Source organism: Lolium rigidum, unplaced genomic scaffold, assembly GCF_022539505.1.
Source record: "Lolium rigidum isolate FL_2022 unplaced genomic scaffold, APGP_CSIRO_Lrig_0.1 contig_18199_1, whole genome shotgun sequence".
NCBI classification, from domain to species: Eukaryota; Viridiplantae; Streptophyta; class Magnoliopsida; order Poales; family Poaceae; genus Lolium; species Lolium rigidum.
In genome coordinates this window covers 41253-65712 of record NW_025899920.1, presented here as the reverse complement: position 1 = coordinate 65712, position 24460 = coordinate 41253, and the positions used below count along the sequence as shown (strand labels likewise).

The window sequence follows — 24460 nt, the reverse complement described above, 5'->3', positions numbered from 1 at the left end:
AAAAGCTTTATAAAGATTTGCAGCAACTTGAGAATCAAGACCATAAGTAGCACTCATATTACGAAATTTATCAGTATCCATAAAAGCTTCAATGCATTTATAATCATAATTTATACCCGATTCTCTATCCTTGTCGTTCTCCCATCCTTCAGTATTTTCTTGGATCCGATTAAGAAGGTCCCTTTTAAACTCTTCCTTGTTGCGTGTAAAAGATCCGTAACAAGAAGTATCCAAGCAAGGTCTTGTCTTGAAAAGAAAGTCTTGCATAGAAATTATCAATAATAATATTACCAGGAAGCTCATGAATGGGGCATTTGAGCATTAAAGACTCCAATCTCCCCCACGCTTGGGCAATACTCTCTCCTTCATGAGGCCAAAAATTATATATGCGATTCCGATCTTTGTGAATCTCACTTGGAGGATAGAACTTAGAATAAAACCGGGGCACAATATCATTCCATTCAAGAGAATCCCCATTATCCAAGTAATTTATACCAATGCGCCGCTTTACCGGACAAACGATACAGAGAATAGTTTCCTCCTCACTTCATCCATAGCAATACCTGCACACTTGAATAAACCGCATAATTCATGTAAGAACAGTAAATGATCTCCAGGGTGGACAGTTCCATCCCCTGTATAACGGTTACCCACTACACGTTCAACAATTTTCATAGGTATTTTGTATGGTATTTCTTCCTTACCTGGCGCCTCATCCACTACCTTTGCAGTAGTAGTAGATTTCTCAAATAAACACTCAAGAGAAGATCTCTCCATAATGAGTTATAGCAGTAGGCAGAAATAAAATCAGCACAAACAGTAGAAATTTCCCTTACCAATTCCACTTACCAATAGCGCTTCACTCCCCGGCAACGGCGCCGGAAAATAGTCTTGATGACCCACAAGTATAGGGGGCGTATCGTAGTATCTTCGATAAGTAAGAATGTCGATCCCAACGAGGAGCAGAAGGTGTTGACAAGCAGTTTCGATGAAGGATTCACTGTAAATGCTCACAGACAAGTATTCAGGGGTTTTTGATGTAATAGATGAATAAAGTACGAGTAAGTAAAGTGCGAGAGTAACAATTGCAGCGAGTGGCCTGATACGTCTCCGACGTATCGATAATTTCTTATGTTCCATGCCACATTATTGATGTTATCTACATGTTTTATGCACACTTTATGTCATATTCGTGCATTTTCTGGAACTAACCTATTAACAAGATGCCGAAGTGCCGCTGTCGTTTTCTCGCTGTTTTTGGTTTCAGTAAATCCTAGTAACGAAATATTCTCGAATTGGACGAAATCAACGCCCGTGGTCCTATTTTGCCACGAAGCTTCCGTAAGTCCGAAGAGGAGACGAAGTGGGGCCACGAGGTGGCGACACCATAGGGCGGCGCGGCCCAAGCCCTGGCCGCGCCGACCTAGGGTGTGGGCCCCTCGTGCCGCCTCTTGACCTGCCCTTCCGCCTACAAATAGCCTCCGTGACGAAACCCCCAGTACCGAGAGCCACGATACGGAAAACCTTACTGAGACGCCGCCGCCGCCGATCCCATCTCGGGGGTCCAGAGATCGCCTCCCGGCACCCTCGCCGGGAGAGGGGATTCATCTCCCGGAGGACTCTACGCCGCCATGGTCGCCTCCGGAGTGATGTGTGAGTAGTCTACCCCTGGACTATGGGTCCATAGCAGTAGCTAGATGGTTGTCTTCTCCCCATTGTGCTATCATTGTCGGATCTTGTGAGCTGCCTATCATGATCAAGATCATCTATATGTAATTCTATATGTTGCGTTTGTTGGGATCCGATGAATAGAGAATACTTGTTATGTTGATTATCAAAGTTATATCTATGTGTTGTTTATGATCTTGCATGCTCTCCGTTGCTAGTAGATGCTCTGGCCAAGTAGATGCTTGTAACTCCAAGATAGTATTTATGCTCGATAGTGGGTTCATGCCTGCATTGACACCTGGGACAGTGACAGAAAGTTCTAAGGTTGTGTTGTGCTGTTGCCACTAGGGATAAAACATTGATGCTATGTCTAAGGATGTAGTTGTTGATTACATTACGCACCATACTTAATGCAATTGTCCGTTGCTTTGCAACTTAATACCGGAGGGGGTTCGGATGATAACCTCGAAGGTGGACTTTTTAGGCATAGATGCAGCTTGGATGGCGGTCTATGTACTTTGTCGTAATGCCCAATTAAATCTCACTATACTCATCATGATATGTATGTGCATTGTCATGCTCTCTTTATTTGTCAATTGCCCAACCGTAATTTGTTCACCCAACATGCCGTTTATCTTATGGGAGAGACACCTCTAGTGAACCGTGGACCCCGGTCCAATTCTCTTTACCGAAATACAATCTACCGCAATACTTGTTCTACTCGTTTTCTCGCAAACAATCATCTTCCACACAATACGGTTAATCCTTTGTTACAGCAAGCCATTGAGATTGACAACCTCACTCGTTTCGTTGGGGCAAAGTACTTTGGTTGTGTTGTGCAGGTTCCACGTTGGCGCCGGAATCCCTGGTGTTGCGCCGCACTACATCCCGCCGCCATCAACCTTCAATGTGCTTCTTGGCTCCTCCTGGTTCGATAAACCTTGGTTTCTTTCTGAGGGAAAACTTGTTGTTGTGCGCATCATACCTTCCTCTTGGGGTTCCCAACGAACGTGTGAGTTACTACGCCATCAAGCATATTTTCTGGCGCCGTTGCCGGGGAGATCAAGACACGCTGCAAGGGGAGTCTCCACTTCTCAATCTCTTTACTTTGTTTTTGTCTTGCTTAGTTTTATTTACTACTTTGTTTGCTGCACTAAATCAAAATACAAAAAAATTAGTTGCTAGTTTTACTTTATTTGTTATCTTGTTTGCTATATCGAAAACACAAAAAAATTAGTTTACTTGCATTTACTTTATCTAGTTTGCTTTATTTACTGTTGCTAAAATGGCCACCCCTGAAAATACTAAGTTGTGTGATTTCACAACCACAAATAATAATGATTTCTTATGCACACCTATTGCTCCACCCGCTACTACAGCAGAATTCTTTGAAATTAAACCTCGCTTTACTTAATCTTGTTATGCGAGAGCAATTTTCTGGTGTTAGCTCTGATGATGCTGCTGCCCATCTTAATAATTTTGTTGAATTATGTGAAATGCAAAAGTATAAGGATGTAGATGGTGACATTATAAAACTAAAATTGTTCCCTTTCTCATTAAGAGGAAGAGCTAAAGATTGGTTGCTATCTCTGCCTAAGAATAGTATTGATTCATGGACTAAATGCAAGGATGCTTTTATTGGTAGATATTATCCCCCGCTAAAATTATATCTTTGAGGAGTAGCATAATGAATTTTAAACAATTAGATACTGAACATGTTGCTCAAGCTTGGGAAAGAATGAAATCTTTGGTTAAAAATTGCCCAACCCATGGATCGACTACTTGGATGATCATCCAAACCTTCTATGCAGGACTAAATTTTTCTTCACGGAATTTATTGGATTCAGCTGTCTGGAGGTACCTTTATGTCCATCACTCTTGGTGAAGCAACAAAGCTTCTTGATAATATGATGATCAATTACTCTGAATGGCACACGGAAAGAGCTCCACAAGGTAAGAATGTAAATTCTGTCGAAGAAACCTCTTCCTTGAGTGATAAGATTGATGCTATTATGTCTATGCTTGTGAATGATAGGACTAATATTGATCCTAATAATGTTCCATTAGCTTCATTGGTTGCACAATAAGAACATGTTGATGTGAACTTCATTAAAAATAATAATTTCAACAACAATGATTATCGGAACAATTCTAGTAACAACTATAGGCCATATCCTTATAATAATGGCAACGGCTATGGTAATTCTTATGGGAATTCTTACAACAATAATAGGAGTTCACCCCTGGACTTGAAGCCATGCTTAAAGAATTTATTAGTACACAAACCGCTTTTAACAAATCTGTTGAAGAAAAGCTTGGGAAAATTGATATACTTGCTTCTAAAGTTGATAGTCTTGCTCATCGATGTTGATCTTTTGAAATCAAAAGTTTTGCCTAATGAGAATCATCATAATAAAATTGTTACTACAGCAAATGCCATCCAAGTTAGAATTAATGAGAATATAAGATTAATGGCTGAACTGTGTGCTAGGTGGGATAGAGAAGAAAATGAAAAACTAGCTAAAGAGAAGAATGTAGCTAAAGTTTGGACTATTACCACCACTTGTAATGCTAATGCTACACATGTTGCTGCACCTCCTACTACTAATAATAAAAGAATTGGTGTTAGCAATGTTTCCACTTCTATTGCAAAGCGCGAGAAACTGCCTGAAACTGCTGAAACTGCTGAAATTGCCTGTGATAAAACTGCTGAAATTTTTTCCAACATTGGGGATGATGATCCCATTGCTTTAGATTATAATGGTTTGAATTTTGATGATTGCCACATCTCTGAAGTTATAAAGTTCTTGCAAAAACTTGCTAAAAGTCCTAACGCTAGTGCTATAAATTTGGCTTTCACACAACATATTACAAATGCTCTCATAAAAGCTAGAGAAGAGAAACTAGAGCGCGAAGCCTCTATTCCTAAAAAGCTAGAGGATGGTTGGGAGCCCATCATTAAGATGAAGATTAAAGATTTTGATTGTAATGCTTTATGTGATCTTGGTGCAAGTATTTCTGTTATGCCTAAGAAAATTTATGATATGATTGACTTGCCACCGCTGAAAAATTGTTATTTGGATGTTAATCTTGCTGATCATTCTACAAAGAAACCTTTGGGGAAAGTTGATAATGTTCTGTCTGGGGGAAGACCCCGGATAGGGCAATGGACGCGGAGCAGCCGGCTGGCCACTGGCCGGCTCGCGGCAAAGGCCGGCTGAGGAGCAGCCGGCTGGCGCCGTGGCCGGCTGGTCCGGAAGCCGGCCGGCTCTAGGTCCTGGTCGGCTCGGCTACGGCCGCCAATGCTGTAGCTGGGCCGGCTTCTACAAGCCATATCCGACTGGGGTTTGTACCTCAGACCGACTCGAGGCTGGCGAGTCTTGCACTGGAAGGAACCGGGTTGGTGATCCGGGTTCCTAAAGTCCACGCTGACTCCATCTTCCGTAAAGCGCGGGGCACTGTGGAGCAATAGTGCCACGCGCCGGACAGGCCGTCAGGGCTTACGACGATCCGTACGGCTACGGTGGGCCGACGGCGACAGGGACACCTCCTCCATACCGCCGACCGTGGCAGCCGGATGGGACAGGCCACGATGCCTCAACCACTCCTGACGTCACCGCCTCGGGAAGGAGCGGAAGCCGGAGCCGGCCAAGCCAGCCAGTAAACTATAGGGTCTTATATGTAAAGTGCCGGTGCCTATATAAGCCGCACTACCCCCTCTCGTGCAGGGGATCGATCATTTTATTGCTTTCACCCACCTACAGAGCTGCCCTGGGAGAGAGACCATAGTCTTCCTTAGCCTCTCAGGAGCAGCCGGACACAGCTCTAAGAGCACCATTGTATTGTGTGATCATCATATACACTCATAGCAGGAGTAGAGGTTTTACCTCCATCGGAGGGCCTCGAACCTGGGTACGTCGCCGTGTCGCTCGTGCCCATACCCGCATCCGGATACCGCCGTGAGATCCCTCGGGAACCACTTCGATTAGCCACCCTATGGCATATGCCGTGACGATACCACGACATTTGGCGCCCACCGTGGGGCCTTCGGCATCCTCGGCCGGTGTCTTCATCCGGACGGGCCTCACCACCACCACCGGTGAGCGAGTCGCTTCGAGGCTTGATCCGGAGATTCGGCTCCCTCGACCGCGTCGGCCGACAACGCCGGCTGCTCCGCTGACCGGCCCTTCCCGGCCGGCGGCAGCGTCATCTCCTTCGGCGGCTTCGACGTCTACGTCGCCACCGCCGCACCGCCGCGCTACCCGCGGCAGGTGCCGCGGCTGCGCTAGCCCTCCTCCGCGAGCCGGCGGCAGCGCTCCCGCCAGCCCCGCCGTCGTGCAAGTCATGATGGCTGGCGATGAGCTCCCCACCAAGAACCCGCGCATGCGCGGCCCCAACCTCGGAGCGCAACATCGACCCCAACGCCTCCGGCTCGGGCCCGAAAGCGCCACCACCACCGTCCCGGCCGGATGCAGTCCGGGCAAAGCCGAGCACCCCGCTCACGCCTGGTGCCGACCCCACCGCCATCGAGGCGGACTTGGAGGCGCACCGCCAGCTCCCCCTCAAGCAAACCGAAGAACCGGCTGCCGCTAAGCGCCAGATGGAGATCACCCAGCGCGAGTACAACCGCGCCCACGGCCTCACTCCAGGCGGCGACGAGCCAAGCCGAGCTGGCCACATCCGCCGCAGGGGCCGCGACCTTGGCGCTGAGATCGCCCGCGACGGCGCTCCTTCGCCGGCTCCGTCCGCGGAGCTCCCCGTCTACAACACCCCCGACAAGAACGTGCGCGCGGCAGAAGCCGCCGCAGAAGAGCTGAACCGCCTCGAAGGCGAAGAGTTACGCCGCCAGACCAGGCGGGTGACTGAGCTGCTCAACGCAGCCAACAGGCAGATCGCCGACCCCAGGTATGTCAATGCCCCCGCAGCTTCTCACGCTCGTGGAGCCGCAGCAACGACGAGGAAGGCGCCGGGGACACGGCCGAGTCCTCCTCCCCGGCACCAAGCCGGTGCCATGATTCCCGGGCCACGCACGGCTCGGGCCGGCCAAGCCACCGGCCGAGTGGCGGCGGCCGCAGCCGGCGCCCTCCAAGCCGGAACCGGGAGCAAGACTCCGGGCCCCGCCGTCATCACCGAGCGGCTCCGAAGCAAGCGGCGCGCGCCGGCCGGCACACTCCCGGCCGGGCCCGCGCATCGAGCCCGCCGACGCCCGAGATCGCCTCGACCGGCTGGTTCGAATCCCGCATCGCGGAAGAAGAAGCTCCAGCCCGGCCCAAAGTGCTTCGGGCCCCGCATCGCCAACGAGCCCACGCTCGAAGGCTTCCACGCTCCCGCGTGACACCCCCAAGTACGACGGCACCGCCAAGCCGGAGGACCGGCCGCGGGACTACTCCACCGCGAGTCGGCATCGCCAAAGGCAACAAGCGCCGGGCCGTGCGCTACTCCCCCTCGATGCTGGCTCGGCTCCGCCCGCACATGGCTCAACAACCTGCCAGCCGGCAGCATAAACGGCTGGCTCGACTTCGAAGCGGCCTTCATCAGCAACTTCACCGGCACCTATCGCCGGCCGGGTCGCCCTCAACAGCTTGAGATGTGCAAGCAGGGCCCGGACGAGACGGATCGCGCGTACCTGACGCGTTGGTGCGAGATGCGCAACTCCTGTGAGGGCGTGCACGAGATCCAGGCCATCAGCTTCTTCATGGGCGGCTGCCGACCCAACACCATGCTGTGGCACAAGCTACGCCGCAGCGAGCCCAAGACGATGGCCGCCTTGATGGTCATCGCAGACAAGTACGCGCTGGCAGAGGAAGCCGGCAAGGCGCCGGCTGACGTTTCACCGGCCCCAGCCAGAAGGGAGAACAACAAGCCGGCCGAGGGCGCCTCGCACGGCAGCCGGCGGGACAACTACCGCGGCAAGCATCACAACGACCAGCCGGACCGCCGGTACGGCTCCGCCCACGTGGCCGCCGTGGCAGACAACGCGGCAGGCGGCAGCCGCCGCCGAAGCAAGACCGGCAGTGGAAGCCGAAGTACACCTTCGAGCGGATGCTCGACTCGCCGTGCAAGTACCACAGCGGCAAGAACCCCTCCAACCACACCACCCGCGACTGCCACTTCATGAAGCGGCTGACAAGCGGTGAACCTCTACCGCCTCCACCCCCGCCTCCACCAGCCGGCGGGCCGGGAGGCCAAGTCGGCGCAGAGAACGCCAACCTCGAGCACCACGAGGCTAACCAAGTGCACCATGGCGGCCGATATCTGGCCGAAGACGCCACCTACATCATCTTCACCTCCGAGCCCGAGGACAGGGACGAGCCAAGAGCGCCGTTCCCTCGAGGTCAACGCGGTCATACCGCCGGTCCCCCGGTACCTAAACCGGTCGAGCAGGCCATCACTTTTGATCGCCGCGACACGCCGGCTGTCCTGCCGAAGCCGGGCAGCTACGCCATGGTCCTCGACCCCACCATCGGCACAACCCGGCGCAGCGTGCGTTTCTCGCGCGTCCTCATCGACGGCGGCAGCAGCATCAACATCCTCTACCGCGACACCGCCCGCAAGCTGGGCATCCAGGAGGCCGAGTTGCGCCCCACCCCCACCGTCTTCCATGGCATCGTGCCAGGCCATTGCTGCCAGCCGATCGGCCGGATCACGCTGGAGGTGATGTTCGGGAAGCCGGACCACTTCCGCACCGAGAGAATCGAGTTCGAGGTGGTGGACCTCGTGAGTCCCTACCACGCGCTCCTCGGGCAGGCCGGCCCCGACCAAGTTCATGGCGGTGCCCCACTATGGGTACCCGAAGATGAAGCTGCCCGGCCCCAAGGGGGTCATTACCGTAGCCGGCGATTATCGCCGCTCCATGGACTGCGCCACGCGAGCTCCAAGATGGCCCGGACGCCGGTCATCGCCACCGAGAAGCAGCTCATCCACGACGCCGTCGCCCTCGCCAAAGCCGCGCAGACAGACATGCCGGCTGCGGGCAACCCGGCTGGGACGACTCACTTCCAGCCGGCCGACAACACCAAGAAGATCCTGCCGGACCCGGCGCAGCCGGACAAGTTCGTCACCATCGGTGCCGGCTTGAACAAGAAATAGGAAAGCGAGCTCACCAGGCTTCCTCCGTGAGAATCGGGACATCTTCGCATGGACTCCAAGAGACATGCCGGGTGTGCCGAGGGAGTTGGCCGAGCACCACCTCCACGTCCGGCCTGAAGCCAAGCCGGTGAAGCAGCCTCTCAGGCGCTTCGCCGAAGAACGAAGGAAGGCCATCGGTGAAGAAATCGCCCGGCTCCTAGCTGCCGGCTTCATCATGGAAGTGCTGCACCCGGACTGGTTGGCGAACCCGGTCCTGGTTTTGAAGAAGAACGGCTCCTGGCGCATGTGTATCGACTACACCAGCCCGAACAAGGCGTGCCCGAAGGATCCCTTCCCCCTGCCGCGCATAGATCAAGTCATAGACTCGATCGCCGGCTGTGAACTCGTTGTCTTTCCTAGATGCCTATTCGAGCTACCACCGCATTCCTTTGAATCCGGATGATCAAATAAAGACTTCGTTCATTACCCCGTACGGGGCTTATTGCTATACGACTATGCCGTTCGGCTTGAAAAATGCAGGCGCCACCTACCAAAGGTGCATGCAAAAATGCTTACAGGATCAAATCGGCAGAAACGTTCACGCATATGTGGATGATGTCGTTGTAAAGACCAAGGAGACGACTACCCTCCTTGATGACCTGAGAGAAACCTTCACCAATTTGAGAAGATTCCGGATGAAGCTCAACCCGGCCAAGTGCACATTCGGCGTGCCGTCTGGCCAGCTCCTTGGCTACCTCGTCTCTCAACGAGGGATCGAAGCCAACCCGGACAAGATCAGTGCCCTGGAGAAGATGGAACCGCCGCAGGTGCCTCAAGGACGTCCGGAAGTTTGCTGGCTGCCCGGCCTCCTTGAGCCGCTTCGTCGGCCCGACCGGGGAGAAGGCACTCGCCCCGTATCAACTAATGAAGAAGGCGGACAAGTTCGTCCGGTCACCGCGAGCGGATGAGGCCTTCCGTGACTTGAAGCGCGTGCTCTCAACCGCGCCAATCCTTGCAACGCCGGCTTCAATGGAGCCGATGCTGTTGTACATCGCAGCCACCAACCGAGTGGTTAGCGTTGTCCTGGTGGTGGAGCGCAGAGAAGCCGGCAACAGGGAGCAGCTGGTTCAGCGCCCAGCCTATTACCTTAGCGAAGTGCTCTCCCGGTCGAAGCAAAATTACCCCCACTACCGTAAGGTCACCTACGGCGTCTACATGGCGGCCAAGAAGCTCAAGCACTACTTCCAAGAGCACCCCATCGGGGTGGTTGCCACAGCCGCCTTTGGCGGAAATCATCGGCAGCAAGGATGCCAACGGCCGGGTTGCCAAGTGGGCCCCGGAGCTAGCCGCCCACACCATCCTCTACGAGCCACGCACAGCCATCAAGTCGCAGATCCTCGCGGACTTCTTCGTCGGCCCGGGCTGAGATGCGATACCGCCGCCTCGTGCCGGATTCCACACATTGGAAGATGCACTTCGACGGCTCGAAGATGCGCAACGGCTTGGGAGCCGGCATCGTCATCACCTCTCCCAAGGGAGACCGGCTGGACTACGTCCTGCAGATCCACTTCGCCGCATCCAACAACGTGGCGGAATATGAAGCGCTCATTCATGGGCTGAAGCTGGCCAAGGAGATTGGCGTGCGTCGCATACTCTGCTTCGGCGACTCCGACTTGGTCATACAGCAAGCATCGGGCGACTGGGACGCGAAGGACGCCAACATGGCCTCGTACCGCTTCCATGTCCAGCAGCTATCCGGCTTCTTCGACGGCTGCGAATTCCACCACGTGCCACGAGCAAATAACGAAGCGGCTGATGCCTTATCCAAGATTGGCTCAACCCGGCAAGCCATTCCGCCGGGTGTCGCCTTGGCGGTTCTCAAGAAGCCGTCCATCATACCGTCACCGGACTCGGATTCAATATTCGTGCCGGCTGACCCGGGGGCTGCTCAGCCGAACCCGGGGGCTTCACCGCCCAAGTCGGGGGCTAACAAGCCAAACCCGCCGGCTAGCATGCCGAACCCGGGGACTTCTCAGTCCAACCCGGGGGCTTCATCGCCAAACTCGGGGGCTAGCAAGCCGAGCCCGCCGGCTAGCAAGCCGAACCCGGCGACCATGCGATCGAATCCGGAAGCTCCCACGCAGGAGGCCCCGTTGGTCGGCGTATTCGAGATAAGATGCGTACCTTCATGGGCACAAGAATTCCTCTCCTACCTCACCGACGGTGTGCTGCCCGATGATAGAGTCCGGGCCGGGCAGATTGAGAGAAGGGCCAAGGCCTATACCATCATCAACCACCAGCTGTACAAACGCAGCGTAAGTGGGGTGTTCCGGCGGTGCGTCGAGCCGGCTGAAGGGATTGAACTCCTACGGGAAATCCATCAGGGAGAGTGCGGACATCACGCCTCATCCAGAGCCATAGTGGCCAAAGCCTTCCAGCACGGTTTTTATCGGCCGATCGCGCTCGAAGACGCGAAGATTTGGTGAAGAAGTGCAACGGCTGTCGGCGCTTCGCAAAGCAAAGACACCAGCCGGCTTCCGCCTTGAAAACCATCCCCATCACATGGCCATTTGCCGTATGGGGCTTGGATATGGTAGGCCCATTCGGAACAGCGCGAGGCGGCATGACACACCTCTTGGTGATGATTGACAAATTCACCAAGTGGATCGAAGCCAAGCCAATCAAGAAACTGGACGGGTCCACAGCCGTCACATTCCTCAAGGAAATCATTGTGAGATTCGGCTACCCCCACACCATCATCACCGACAACGGCACCAACTTCTCCCAAGGCATCTTCTCTAGCTATTGCGGGGAAATGGGGATCCGGATGGCCCTATCTTCTGTGGCACACCCAGAGTCCAACGGACAAGTGGAAAAGGCTAACGGCTTAGTCCTAGCCGGCATCCGGCCCCGGCTGGTGGAGCCGCTCGAGCGAGCAGCCGGCTGCTGGATTGAAGAACCGCCCAATGTGCTTGTGGAGCCTGCGCACAACGACAAACCGCTCGGTCGGCTTCACACCATTTTTCCTCGTATACGGAGCCGAAGCCGTCTTGCCGACCGATATCGAGCATGACGCGCCAAGGATCAAGCTCTACACGAAGCCGAAGCCAAAGAAGCTCGCGAAGATGGAGTTGACCTGGTCGAAGAGGCCCGAGCTGGCTGGCTGAGTCTAGATCTACTATCTACCGAGCAAAGCCTCCGACGCTATCACAGCCGGAAGGTCCAGCCCTTAGCATTCCGAGAGGGAGACCTAGTGCTCCGGCTGATCCGGAGGACAACTGGACAGCATAAACTATCATCCCCATGGGAGGGTCCCTTCATCGTGAGCAAGGCGGTGAGGCAATGATTCCTACTATCTCATAGATGCCCAAGAGGCTAAGAAAAACAAGCCGGACAAGGCCGACGAGGAGACTAAACGTCCCCGGAATGTCGGGTTACTCCGCCCATTTTACACATGAGAGCAGGAATGTATGTATCCCTTGTATCCCTTTTGTGAGTTATGAAAAAGCTTGCGCCAAGAGCGCTGTTTCCGACAAGTTTTTCGCGTACTTTACCTTGTTTCGCCAATTGGCTTGAACCCTCTCACGCGGTCGGCTCAGTAACGTGATCCGGTTTCCGACAGTACCGGCTTCCGATCCGGCTACGGACCGCAACCCGGCTGTCCGGCTGGCGGGAGTAAGGCCTAGGGAGCCGGCACGCGAAAAACGACTAAGGGAAAGAGTAAAAGCGAGTTGACTTGCAACTTTTCATAAAAGTGCTGGATTGCCGAATTCAGCTCGTTCGACTGAAATACTGTCGGCCTCACCCAGCGGCCCGCTCTTGATCCGGTGACGGATCGCAAGTCGGACGTACGACCGGCAAGGGCACAGCCAAAGAGTGGGGCGGATGGGAAAAAGCGAACGAGTCGAAAGAAAGCAACTCGGCACACAGATGATTAACAAACACATTAAAGCGTGCCTTAATAAAAGGATAATAACATTGTCTTACATATGCACCCGGCATCCCGGGGATTTAACGAATTGTCTTAGCAAAAGCATAAGGAAACGAGGTAAAAGCTAAGCGCCGGCTGGATCGGAACCAGCCGGGGAGCATCGACGAGCCGGCCGCCGGGTCATCCTCGGGCACGTCGTCCGCCTCCTCGTCCTCGGCCGCCTCCTCCTCGTCGTCGGACGGCGGATTCGGGTCCGCGATGAAGATGGACTTGTCGACGAAGTCGGCAATGGCGCGAGCGCGGGCAAGCCGAGCCAGTCTTGTTCTCCGCCGGGAGCTTGTCCTCCACGTCGGCGCGCCGGAACTCCAACTGGTCGAGGCTAACCTCGTTATACCAGGAGAGCACAAAAGATAGCGCCATATCGGCTCCGGCGCGCGTGGCCGACTCCTTCCAGTCCAAGAAGCGGTCGGGAGCCCTGTCCAGCCAAGCGATGAGATTGGAGAGATCTTCGGCAGCGTCTCCGTTGGCCACGGCGAGTCGGATCAGCTCCTCCGCCGCCTTCCGCAGCTCCCAGCCAAGCTTGGTGACCGGCTCCACGCGGGCGGCGATGGACGCCGGATAGTCGTCCATGGTGAAGCGATCGGAGCTCGCTCCCCGGTGGCTGCCGGCGATCCTCCCGCGCCCTGCCAACAGCCGCTAACGCCTCCTCCTGCGCCTCAGGGAAGGCCGCTGCAAAGAAGAAAAGCATGTCAGAAGCCATCAAAGCCGAAATAAGCTGAAAAATGCAAATTTTCGAAGTCCTAAAGAAAGCCTGGCGACAGCCGGCAAGAACCGGCCGCCCCGGCCCGAAGATGGAGATATCGAAAAAATCAAGTTTCTGCCGCCGGTTGCCAACCTAAGCCGGCAGCCGACGGCCGAAAGCCGGCAAAGGGGAAGGCATAAGACAAAAGACTCACCCGCCAAGCCGCGGTCGAGCGCGCTAAGTTCCTCCAACCACCGCTTGGCGGTGGCCGACAGCTCGTTGGACTTGGTGGTCACCTCTTCGCTGGAGCGAAAGCCGTTGCCGTTCCACCTCCTCCAACCGCTTGCTCGGACCCTCCAGCTTTTCCTCCTGTTCCTTCTTGAGGGCGGCAAGTTCCTTGAGATGGTTAGCCTCAAGAAGGCGCAGCCGTTTCAGCTCCCCGTTAGCCACCTTCAGCTTGGCGGCAGCAGCCCGGTTCGCCTCCTCACTTGTGGCGCATTGAGCGCGGGCAACTCGGAGGTCCGACTCAAGCTGCGGTACCCGGGCGGCCTCAGCTGCAAGCCGGCAAAAACAAGCCGTCGATAAAACGAAGCGTAAAAAAGAGTAAAGGCAAAGAAGAGAAAGCCTCACCCTTGACGACCTCCAGCTCACGAGCCAAGGCGGCCCGCTCGATCTTGGCCCGGTGGTAGCTAGTCACCACCTGGTTGTACAAGAAGGTGCGCCGCTCCTCAACCGTCTGAAAGAATCGGTTGCTTAGACGAAACCCGGACCGGCTTCGGGCAGCCGGCCCACGTCTCGGAGGGCTACCAGGACAAGAAAATTGCAAAAGAAAAGAAACACACCTTCTCGGCATCCTCCGGCGTCGCCAGCCGGGCAAGGGTCTCGGCGGCTTTGGTCTTGAGGCTGGCGCGATAGCCGGAGAAAAGCATCTTCATGGGCGCCGTGCCAGGCTGCCCCTCCCGGCTGAGTACCTCGCAGGAGTTCGCCTGGTGCCATGCCTTCTCCATAGTTCCTGCCGAGCCGAAGCTGGAGTCGGAGGCGGACGGCACAGCCACCAACCGGGCACCCTTGGCCACATGAAGGCCCTCAGACGGGCCCGCTGGGCCCTCTGTCCTCACCAGAGCCCGGGAGTCGGCGTCCTTTGAGCGCGCTGGCTCCTCCCTCGCCGGCTCCTTCCCGGTCGGCTCCCTCCTCGTCGGCTCCGAAGCTGGAGGAGGCGCGGTCGAAGCAGTCGGCCCGGTGGGAGCCGTCGCATCCGGCGCCTGAGGCGCTCCTTTCGGAGAACTCTCCAGCACCACGACGTTGGGCGCGGGCCCGCCGACTCCGGTCGAAGGCGGCGTAGCCCCACCAGCTCTAGCTCCGGCCGCAGATGGCATGCCCCTGCCAGCTCCGGCTGCCCGCTCCACAAACGGGGCGCGGCGCGGAAACATGTCGTCTAGGGTCGGCCGGCACGCCGACTGACCCTGGTCTCCGCCGCCAGGCGCCGCAGAAGGCGCGGCAGAAGAAGACGCCCCCGCAGAAGGTGGCGTGGCCACAGGCGGCATGTTAGCAGCCGGCGGCGTGCGCGCGCGTGCTGAAGGTTGCGGGGTTGGCTCCCTCCTTTGCCGCTGAAGCGGCGACGTGACGGGAGGAGCCTGCCGAGAGCCGCCTCCCTGGGTAAACTTAATCGCGGCCCTAGTCGAGCAAGCAAGAAAAGATAAGTACAGAGAGGAAGGAAAGAAAAGGAATCAAACAATAGAGGAAAAAGAACTCACCCGGCTTTCTCCGGGACCTTCTTGGGCGCCAGCCGGCGCTGTTTCTTGGCCCTCGCCTCCGAAGCGGCCGTGGACCCGACGCCGGCCCGCTTCCTCCCCTTCGGCGCAGAAGTCGCCGTGCTCGTAGGCGGCGCCGCGCGCAGAGGCACCGCCGGGATGGGCCCCGTGCCGGATTGGGCCGGCTCCGCTCGCGGCTGCTCTTGCTCCTCGCTCCCTGCCCATGCTCAGGCGAAGGCGGCGGGTTATGCTCCCCCTGGCCACCCTGATCCTGCGCCACCGGCAGATCGTCGTCGCCAGCTTGGTCGCCGGCTAAGTCAGCCGGGTCAACGTGATCCGGCGTCCAGACCTTCGTCGCCAAGTCGCCATCCTCGATGCCTTGGCGGGTGAAAAGCTGAAAACAAGACAAGATAAATATCGAGTCGGCCATGCTGCCGCAAGTCGGAAGACGGAAAAACATCAAACTTACCAGTTCAGGCGGCTGCTCCCGATCGTAAGGCGGCAGCCCCCAGTCCCAGTTGTCCGGCATGTTGGCCTTGGTGATGTTGTTCACCCGGTGAGCCACCTGGGACTTGGAGAGCTCCAACTTCGACGTCCGTGTCGGGTCGAGCCGGCCGGACATGTGGCCGATCTTGTGGACGCGCCACTGGAGCGGTATGACCCGGCGCGAGATGTAGGTGCAGAGGAGGTCCTCGGCACTCAGCCGGCCCCCCGTGACGCACTCGCCCAGGAAGTCCCACAGGAGGTTCACCTCCGCGTCCGGGTCCGAGGACTTGGGGTTGTAGCCCCAGTTGGTCCGGCTGACTGGCGGAGCCGGGTTGAATTCCGGCAGGTTGAGCCGGTCGAAGGCCGGGCTCTCGTTCCGCACATAAAAGAAAGACATCTGCCAATTCTTTACAGAATCGACAGTCGGAATCCGCGGGAAGGACGTACCCGTACGGGGATAGATGGAGGCGGCGCCGCAGGTCCTCAGGCGGCCTTCGGTCGTCTGCGCCTTGATGTAGAAGAGCCGGCTCCAAAACTCCACGTCCGGCCACAAGCCGGCGTAGCCTTCCATGAAGGCCACGTAGCAGCTGAGGAGGATCATGGCGTTGGCCGGCAGGTGGTGCGGCTGCAGGCCGAAGTGATCGAGGAACCGGCGGAAGAAGTTGGAAGCCGGCAGACCCAATCCGCGGTCGAGATGCGCGCCGAAGACCACGCGTTCGCCGGGCTCCGGCCGAGGCTCCTCCTCCGCGCCCGGCGCCCTGGTAATCACCCCCGCCGGGATGCGGCGGAGGCGCACGAGCCGGGCAATGTCGTCGTCCTGCATATAGGAACCCTTCCAGGAGCCGCTCGGCTGAGCCATCGAGGACGAAGAAGAGGAGGTCCAAGAGAGGCGGAAGGGCGAAGAAGAGCCGCTCCTCGCCGGAGGAGATCGCGGTGGAGAAGTGCGCGCCGTCGATGCGCGTGGCCCCGTGGCGCCGGATTGGCGGGTTTGCGGCGGTAGCTCGGCGGAGGATCGTCGGGGCGACCGCTCGCTGAGGTTCGCCAGAAGAACGGAAGAGGAATGGCGTCGGAGCAGCGAAGAGCTCGAGTGAGGAGAAGGAGCGAGGCAGGAGCGCGAGGAGGAAGAAAGGGGCAAGTGCCGCCTCGATACCGCCCCCGCGGCATTTATAGCCGACCGCGGCGGGCGGTTGGCCTCCAAGTGGCCGACGTGGGCCACGTCTCCGGATTTCATCGCGCCGTAACTCCTCCCACGACCGCTACCGTTACCGAAACGGCCACACCACGTCGCCCACTACCGCACCGGATCCGGAGGGACATTGATGTGACCGGACGAACCGGCGGCGAGCCTCGGCGTCAGGCCGGTCAAGTCGGGCGCAGGACCCGAGGCGGCGGAGACTCCGGCGCGCAGCGAGCCGGAGCCGGACAAGAAGTTCCACTCGAGCCAAAATTCATCAGCAAGGCGGAGGCGCCATCAGATCTTGCGAGAAAGCAAAAACTGTACAAGTATAAAAAGCGGCCGGCTAGAAGCAGCCGGCAGGAACGAGCCGGGTGAGGGCGCAGCCGGCTGAACGGAAATTCTCAGTCGGCCCCTCCAAGTGCCGTCTAATATATTCGAGAAGCCAGGAAAATCTGCCTAGGTCCTTCTAAACGCAGGACCTTGCCAACTTCGGGGGCTAATGTCGGGGGGAAGACCCCGGATAGGGCAATGGACGCGGAGCAGCCGGCTGGCCACTGGCCGGCTCGCGGCAAAGGCCGGCTGAGGAGCAGCCGGCCGGCGCCGTGGCCGGCTGGTCCGGAAGCCGGCTGGCTCTAGGTCCTAGTCGGCCTGGCTACGGCCACCAATGCTGTAGTTGGGCCGGCTTCTACAAGCCATATCCGACTGGGGTTTGTACCTCAGGCCGACTCGAGGCTGGCGAGTCTTGCATCGGGAAGGAACCGGGTAGGTGATCCGGGTTCCCAAAGTCCACGCTGACTCCATCTTCCGTAAAGCGCGGGGCACTGTGGAGCAATAGTGCCACGCGCCGGACAGGCCGTCAGGGCTTACGACGATCCGTACTGGCTACAGTGGCTGACGGCGACAGGGACACCCCCTCCATACCGCTGACCGTGGCAGCCGGATGGGACAGGCCACGATGCCTCAACCACTCCCGACGTCACCGCCTCGGGAAGGAGCGGAAGCCGGAGCCGGCCAAGCCGGCCAGTAAACTATAGGGTCTTATATGTAAAGTGCCGGTGCCTATATAAGCCGCACTACCCCCTCTCGTGCAGGGGATCGATCATTTATTGCTTTCACCCACCTACAGAGCTGCCCGGGGAGAGAGACCATAGTCTTCCTTAGCCTCTCAGGAGCAGCCGGACACAGCTCTAAGAGCACCATTGTATTGTGTGATCATCATATACACTCATAGCAGGAGTAGAGGTTTTACCTCCATCGGAGGGCCTCGAACCTGGGTACGTCGCCGTGTCGCTCGTGCCCATACCCGCATCCGGATACCGCCGTGAGATCCCTCAGGAACCACTTCGATTAGCCACCCTATGGCATATGCCGTGACGATACCACGACACTATCTATAAAGTTTGTGAAGTTATTGTTGCTGCAATCTTGTCATTCTTAATGCTTGTCACTAGGGCCCGAGTGGCATGATCTTAGATTTGAGCTCTATACTTATTGCTTAGATTGTATCTACAAGTTGTATGCACATGTCATTGTCCGGAACCAATGGCCCCGAAGTGACGAAATCGGGACAACCGGAGGGATGGTAGTGATGTGAGGATCACATGTTTTCACGGTGTGTTAATGCTTTGCTCCGGTGCTCTATTAAAAGGAGTACCTTAATATCCGGTAGTTTCCCTTGAGGCCCGGCTTGCCACCGGCTGGTAGGACAAAAGATGTTGTGCAAGTTTCTCATTGCGAGCACGTACGACTATATACGGAAAACATGCCTACATAATTAATAAGCACTGATGTTCTATCTTAATGCTTTGATTCCTATCAATTGCCCAAACTGTAATTTGTTCACCCAACACTTGTCACTTATTGGAGAGTTACCACTAGTGTAGATCGCTGGGAACCCCGGTCCATCTCTCATCATAATATACTTGTTCTACATGTCATTGGAAGTAGTATCAACTATCTTCTCGTGCCATCGCTCTCATATTGCTATTCTTGCTGTCTGTATTCATTGTTACTCTTTGCTCTCATATTACTTGCTACTTTCACATCACCCCTGTTGCTAGTGCTCTTTCGAGTGCGGCTGAATTGACAACTCGAGTTGTTAAGGCTTATAAGTATTCTTTACCTCCCCTTGTGTCGAATCAATAAATTTGGGTTATACTACCCTCGAAGACTATCGCGATCCCCTATACTTGTGGGTTATCAAGACTGTTTTAAGGCGCCGTTGCCGGGGAGGCATAGCTCTACTCATAAGTTCACTGGGGAGTACACTTTACCTCTCTCTCTGTTTTATTTTATTTTGTTTTGCTTAGTTTACTTTTGTCTAGTTTATTTGTGCTTAGTTTATTTCTGTCTAGTATTAGTTCGCGTAGTTTACTTTTGCTTAGTTTATTTTTGTCTTGTTTTATTTGTCTCATATACCCAAAAATCCATAAAAATTTGAAAAACCAAAAAATTAAAAACTGCTGTTATGGGAGAACCTACAACCTACTTGGAGCTTATAGAATGTTATAATAATTATAGGAAATCAAGAGCTGGTGAAATAATGAGTGCTATGATAGAAAAAGTGAATACAATTGCTAAAATCTTGCTTAAACGCCATGATATAAACTGTTGCTCTCAACAGGATATTAAACATCTTAAATTTCAATGTGGCTTTAGTGAGGAATTTTTAATTAAGAACTATAATCGGAATTGCTATATTCATTATGGGTTCGAAGAGGTAGAACAATTTGTCGTGTTTATGGGAGCCTGCGAGATCGAATCCTTCATGGTTGAGAATTATGAAACTTGTGTTGTTTGTAAGGACCTTAAAGATTATGTCTCTTCTATCCTTAATTGTTGCATAGAATGCTTCGGTAATAATCCTTATATCATTGATTATAAAGAGAGACTCATTAATGCACAAGAATGCACTCACAATTTGCAGGAACCGGTGGAAGAAGAAATTGATGAACCTGAAAGCTCATTGGATGAAAAAGAGGAGGAAATTGATGAACCTGAAAGCTCATTGGATGAAAAAGAAGAGGAGAGCAACGAACAAAAGGAGGAAGAATGGATTAGCTACCCATGCCAACCTTCTAATGAGAGTAACTCTTTATCTCTTACATTATTTGATTGTCCTCCATGCTTACCGAAAGAGGTTGAATGTTATGTTCCTGTGGATTCTCTTGAAATATTCCCTATGAGTAATACTTGTGAGAATGATTATGCTACTGTTATTTATGATAATCCATGCTATTTTGATAAATCTTATGATAATGCTTTGTTTGTGCACGATGTCGAAATGCATGGTACTAAAGAATTTTGCTTGGCAAATGTTTATGATAAAGCTCTAGATGATGGTCCTATGTTACTTGATAATATTAATTGTGCTACTAATGAAAATGGGATTGGAGAGTTATTGACTTTATCTATGTGTCCCATATCTCTTGAGATTGATCAACTACCTTGTTATATTATTAATAAAAGTAAGTTTGAAAGTTTTAATTCCACTATTCTTGAACTTGATAAAAATTATATGTTTGGAAATCATGAGAAGCATGCTGCATGTGATAGTTATATTGTTGAGTTTGTTCATGAAGCTACTGAAAATTATTATGAGAGAGGAAAATATGGTAATAGAAATTTTCATGGTACTAATACACCTCTCTATATGCTGAAATTGTTGAAGTTACACTTGTTCTATCTTCCTATGCTTGTTACTTTGCTTTTCATGAACTTGTTTATTTACAAGATTCCTTTGCATAGGAAGCATGTTAGGCTTAAATGTGTTTTGAATTTGCCTCTTGATGCTCTCTTTTGCTTCAAATACTATTTCTTGCGAGTGCATCATCAAAACTGCTGAGCCCATCTTAATGGCTATAAAGAAAGAAACTTCTTGGGAGATAACCCATGTGTTATTTTGCTACAGTACTTTATTTTATATTTGTGTCTTGGAAGTTGTTTACTACTGTAGCAACCTCTCCTTATCTTAGTTTTGTGTTTTGTTGTGCCAAGTAAAGCCGTTGATAGAAAAGTAAGTACTAGATTTGGATTACTGCACAGTTCCAGATTTCTTTGCTGTCACGAATCTGGGTCCACCTCCCTGTAGGTAGCTCAGAAAATTAAGCCAATTTACGTGCATGATCCTCAGATATGTACGCAACTTTCATTCAATTTGAGCATTTTCATTTGAGCAAGTCTGGTGCCATTTTAAAATTCGTCAATACGAACTGTTCTGTTTTGACAGATTCTGCCTTTTATTTCGCATTGCCTCTTTTGCTATGTTGGATGAATTTCTTTGATCCACTAATGTCCAGTAGCATTATGCAATATCCAGAAGTGTTAAGAATGATTGTGTCACCTCTGAATATGTTAATTTTTATTGTGCACTAACCCTCTAATGAGTTGTTTCGAGTTTGGTGTGGAGGAAGTTTTCAAGGGTCAAGAGAGGAGGATGATATACCATGATCAAGGAGAGTGAAAGCTCTAAGCTTGGGGATGCCCCGGTGGTTCATCCCTGCATATTTCAAGAAGACTCAAGCGTCTAAGCTTGGGGATGCCCAAGGCATCCCCTTCTTCATCAACTTATCAGGTTCCTCCCCTGAAACTATATTTTTATTCAGTCACATCATATGTGCTTTACTTGGAGCGTCTGTGTGTTTATTTTTTTTTGTTTTGTTTATGTTTGAATAAATTCGGATCCTAGCAATCCTTGTTTGGGAGAGATACACGCTCCGCTTTTTCATATGAACACTTGTTCTTCGTTTTACTTTTAATGTTCAATGATAAAAGTTGGAAGCTACAATACTTATCTTTATTTGGTTGGAAAAGGAAAATGCCTCATATGTCTTGGATAATTTGATACTTGGCAATTGTTTTGAGCTCTCAACTAGAGCATAAGTTTTTGCATGTAGTTTAAACCTATTAGTGGAGAACTACCGTAAAGCTTGTTAAAATTGGTTTGCATAATTGATCTCTCTTAAGGTCTAGATATTTTATGGTAAAAGTGTTTGAGCAACAAGGAAGACAGTGTAGAGTATTATAATGCTTGCGATATGTTCTTATGTAAGTTTTGCTGTACCGGTTCATACTTGTGTTTGCTTCAAACAACCTTGCTAGCCTAAGCCTTGTATCGAGAGGGAATACTTCTCATGCATCCAAAATCCTTGAGCCAACCACTATGCCAATTGTGTCCACCACACCTACCTACTATGTGGTATTTCCTGCCATTCCAAAGTAAATTGCTTGAGTGCTACCTTTAAACAATTCAAAATTTATCACCTCTGATTTGTGTCAATGTTTTATAGCTCATGAGGAAGTATGTGGTGTTTAGCTTTCAACCTTGTCATTTACTTTTGACGGACTCTCATATGGACTAGTGGCACATCCGCTTATCCAATAATTTTGCAAAAAGAGCTGGCAATGGGATTCCCAGTCCCAAATTAATTAAACTAATTAGACACTCCTCCATGGTATGTGATTGTTGGCAGGCACCCGAGGATTCGGTTAGCCATGGTTTGTGTAAGAAAGGTTGGAGGAGTGTCATCATCATAATAAAACTAAAATAAAAAGGCACTCCTTCATGGTATGAGATTGTTGGCGGGCACCCGAGGATTCGGTTAGCCATGGTTTGTGAAAGAAAGGTTGGAAGGAGTGCCACCCAAAAATAAATATGCAATAATTCATGGGAGCCGCTCTTGAAAGTCCGGTTGGCGAGGTAGTTAGTGTACCCATTACCATTCGTTGACAACAACAAACACCTCTCAAAACTCTACTTTTATGCTCTCTATATGTTTTCAAAACCAAAGCTCTAGCACAAATATAGCAATCGATGCTTTCCTCTTTGAAGGACCATTCTTTTACTTTTAATGTTGAGTCAGTTCACCTATTTCTCTCCACCTCAAGAAGCAAACACTTGTGTTAACTGTGCATTGATTCTTACATACTTGCATATTTGCATTCATCATATTACTTTGTGTTGACAATTATCCATGAGATGTGCATGTTGAAAGTTGAAAGCAACCGCTGAAACTTATATCTTCCTTTGTGTTGCTTCGATGCCTTTACTTTGAATCTATTGCTTTATGAGTTAACTCTTGTGCAATCTTTTGATGCTTGTCTTGAAAGTACTCTCCATGAAAAGTTTTGCTATATGTTATCTACTTGTTAGCAACTATAGATTATTGCCTTGAGTCACTTCATTCATTTCATATGCTTTGTAATAGTATGATCAAGGTTATGTAAGTAGCATGTCACTACAGAAATTATTCTTTTTATCGTTTACCTGCTCGGGACGAGCAAGAACTAAGCTTGGGGATGCTGATACGTCCCCGACGTATCCATAATTTCTGTTGTTCCATGCTTGTTTTATGACAATACTTACATGTTTTGCTTGCACTTTATGATGATTTCATGTGTTTTCCGGAACTAACCTATTAACAAGATGCCACAGTGCCGGTTCCTCGTTTTCTGCTGTTTTTGGTTCCGTAAAGGCTGTTCGGGCAATATTCTCGGAATTGGACGAAATCAACGCCAAACCTCCTATTTTTCCCGGAAGGCTCCGAACACCGAAGAAGAGTCGGAGAGGGGCTAGAGGGCCACCAGACCATAGGGCGGCGCGGCCTGGCCTGGGCCCGCGCCACCCTATGGTGTGGAGCCCCCAGGTGCCCCCCTGCGCCGCCTCTTCGCCTATAAAACCCCTTTCGACCTAAAAACACCGTACCAATTGACGAAACTCCAGAAAGACTCCAGGGGCGCCGCCGCCATCGCGAAACTCCAATTCGGGGGACAGAACTCTGTTCCGGCACCTGCCGGAACGGGGAAGCGCCCCGGAAGCCATCTCCATCAACGCCATCGCCTCCGCCATGCTCCGTGAGTAGTTCCCCCATGGACTACGGGTTCTAGCGAGTAGCTATGTCGGTATACTCTCCCCCATGTACTTCAATACAATGGTCTCATGAGCTGCCTTACATGATTGAGATTCATCTGATGTAATCGGTGTTGTGTTTGTTGGGATCCGATGGATGATACATTATGATTAGTCTATCTATAAAGTTTGTGAAGTTATTGTTGCTGCAATCTTGTCATTCTTAATGCTTGTCACTAGGGCCCGAGTGGCATGATCTTAGATTTGAGCTCTATACTTATTGCTTAGATTGTATCTACAAGTTGTATGCACATGTCACTGTCCGGAACCAATGGCCCCGAAGTGACAGAAATCGGGACAACCGGAGGGGATGGTAGTGATGTGAGGATCACATGTTTTCACGGTGTGTTAATGCTTTGCTCCGGTGCTCTATTAAAAGGAGTACCTTAATATCCAGTAGTTTCCCTTGAGGCCCGGCTGCCACCGGCTGGTAGGACAAAAGATGTTGTGCAAGTTTCTCATTGCGAGCACGTACGACTATATACGGAAAACATGCCTACATAATTAATAAGCCTGATGTTCTATCTTAATGCTTTGATTCCTATCAATTGCCCAATCTGTAATTTGTTCACCCAACACTTGTCACTTATTGGAGAGTTACCACTAGTGTAGATCGCTGGGAACCCCGGTCCATCTCTCATCATAATATACTTGTTCTACATGTCATTGGAAGTAGTATCAACTATCTTCTCGTGCCATCGCTCTCATATTGCTATTACTGCTGCTGTGT

At 52.4% G+C, this 24460-nt stretch overlaps 1 protein-coding gene across 1 annotated transcript in view; it reads right to left on the bottom strand.

The window, feature by feature from the left end:
* The window catches only part of LOC124680513 (pollen receptor-like kinase 2), a 30305-nt gene extending 14523 nt beyond the window's left edge, over positions 1–15782 (bottom strand). Inside the window, exons 1-4 of the mRNA XM_047215561.1 lie at positions 15630–15782; positions 14252–14476; positions 14040–14145; positions 13740–13963 (exon numbers count right to left, since the gene is read on the bottom strand). Of these exons, the coding sequence (XP_047071517.1) occupies positions 13740–13963; positions 14040–14145; positions 14252–14476; positions 15630–15782 (708 nt within the window). The remainder of the gene's footprint in view (positions 1–13739; positions 13964–14039; positions 14146–14251; positions 14477–15629) is intronic.
* Positions 15783–24460: the final 8678 nt, after the last annotated feature.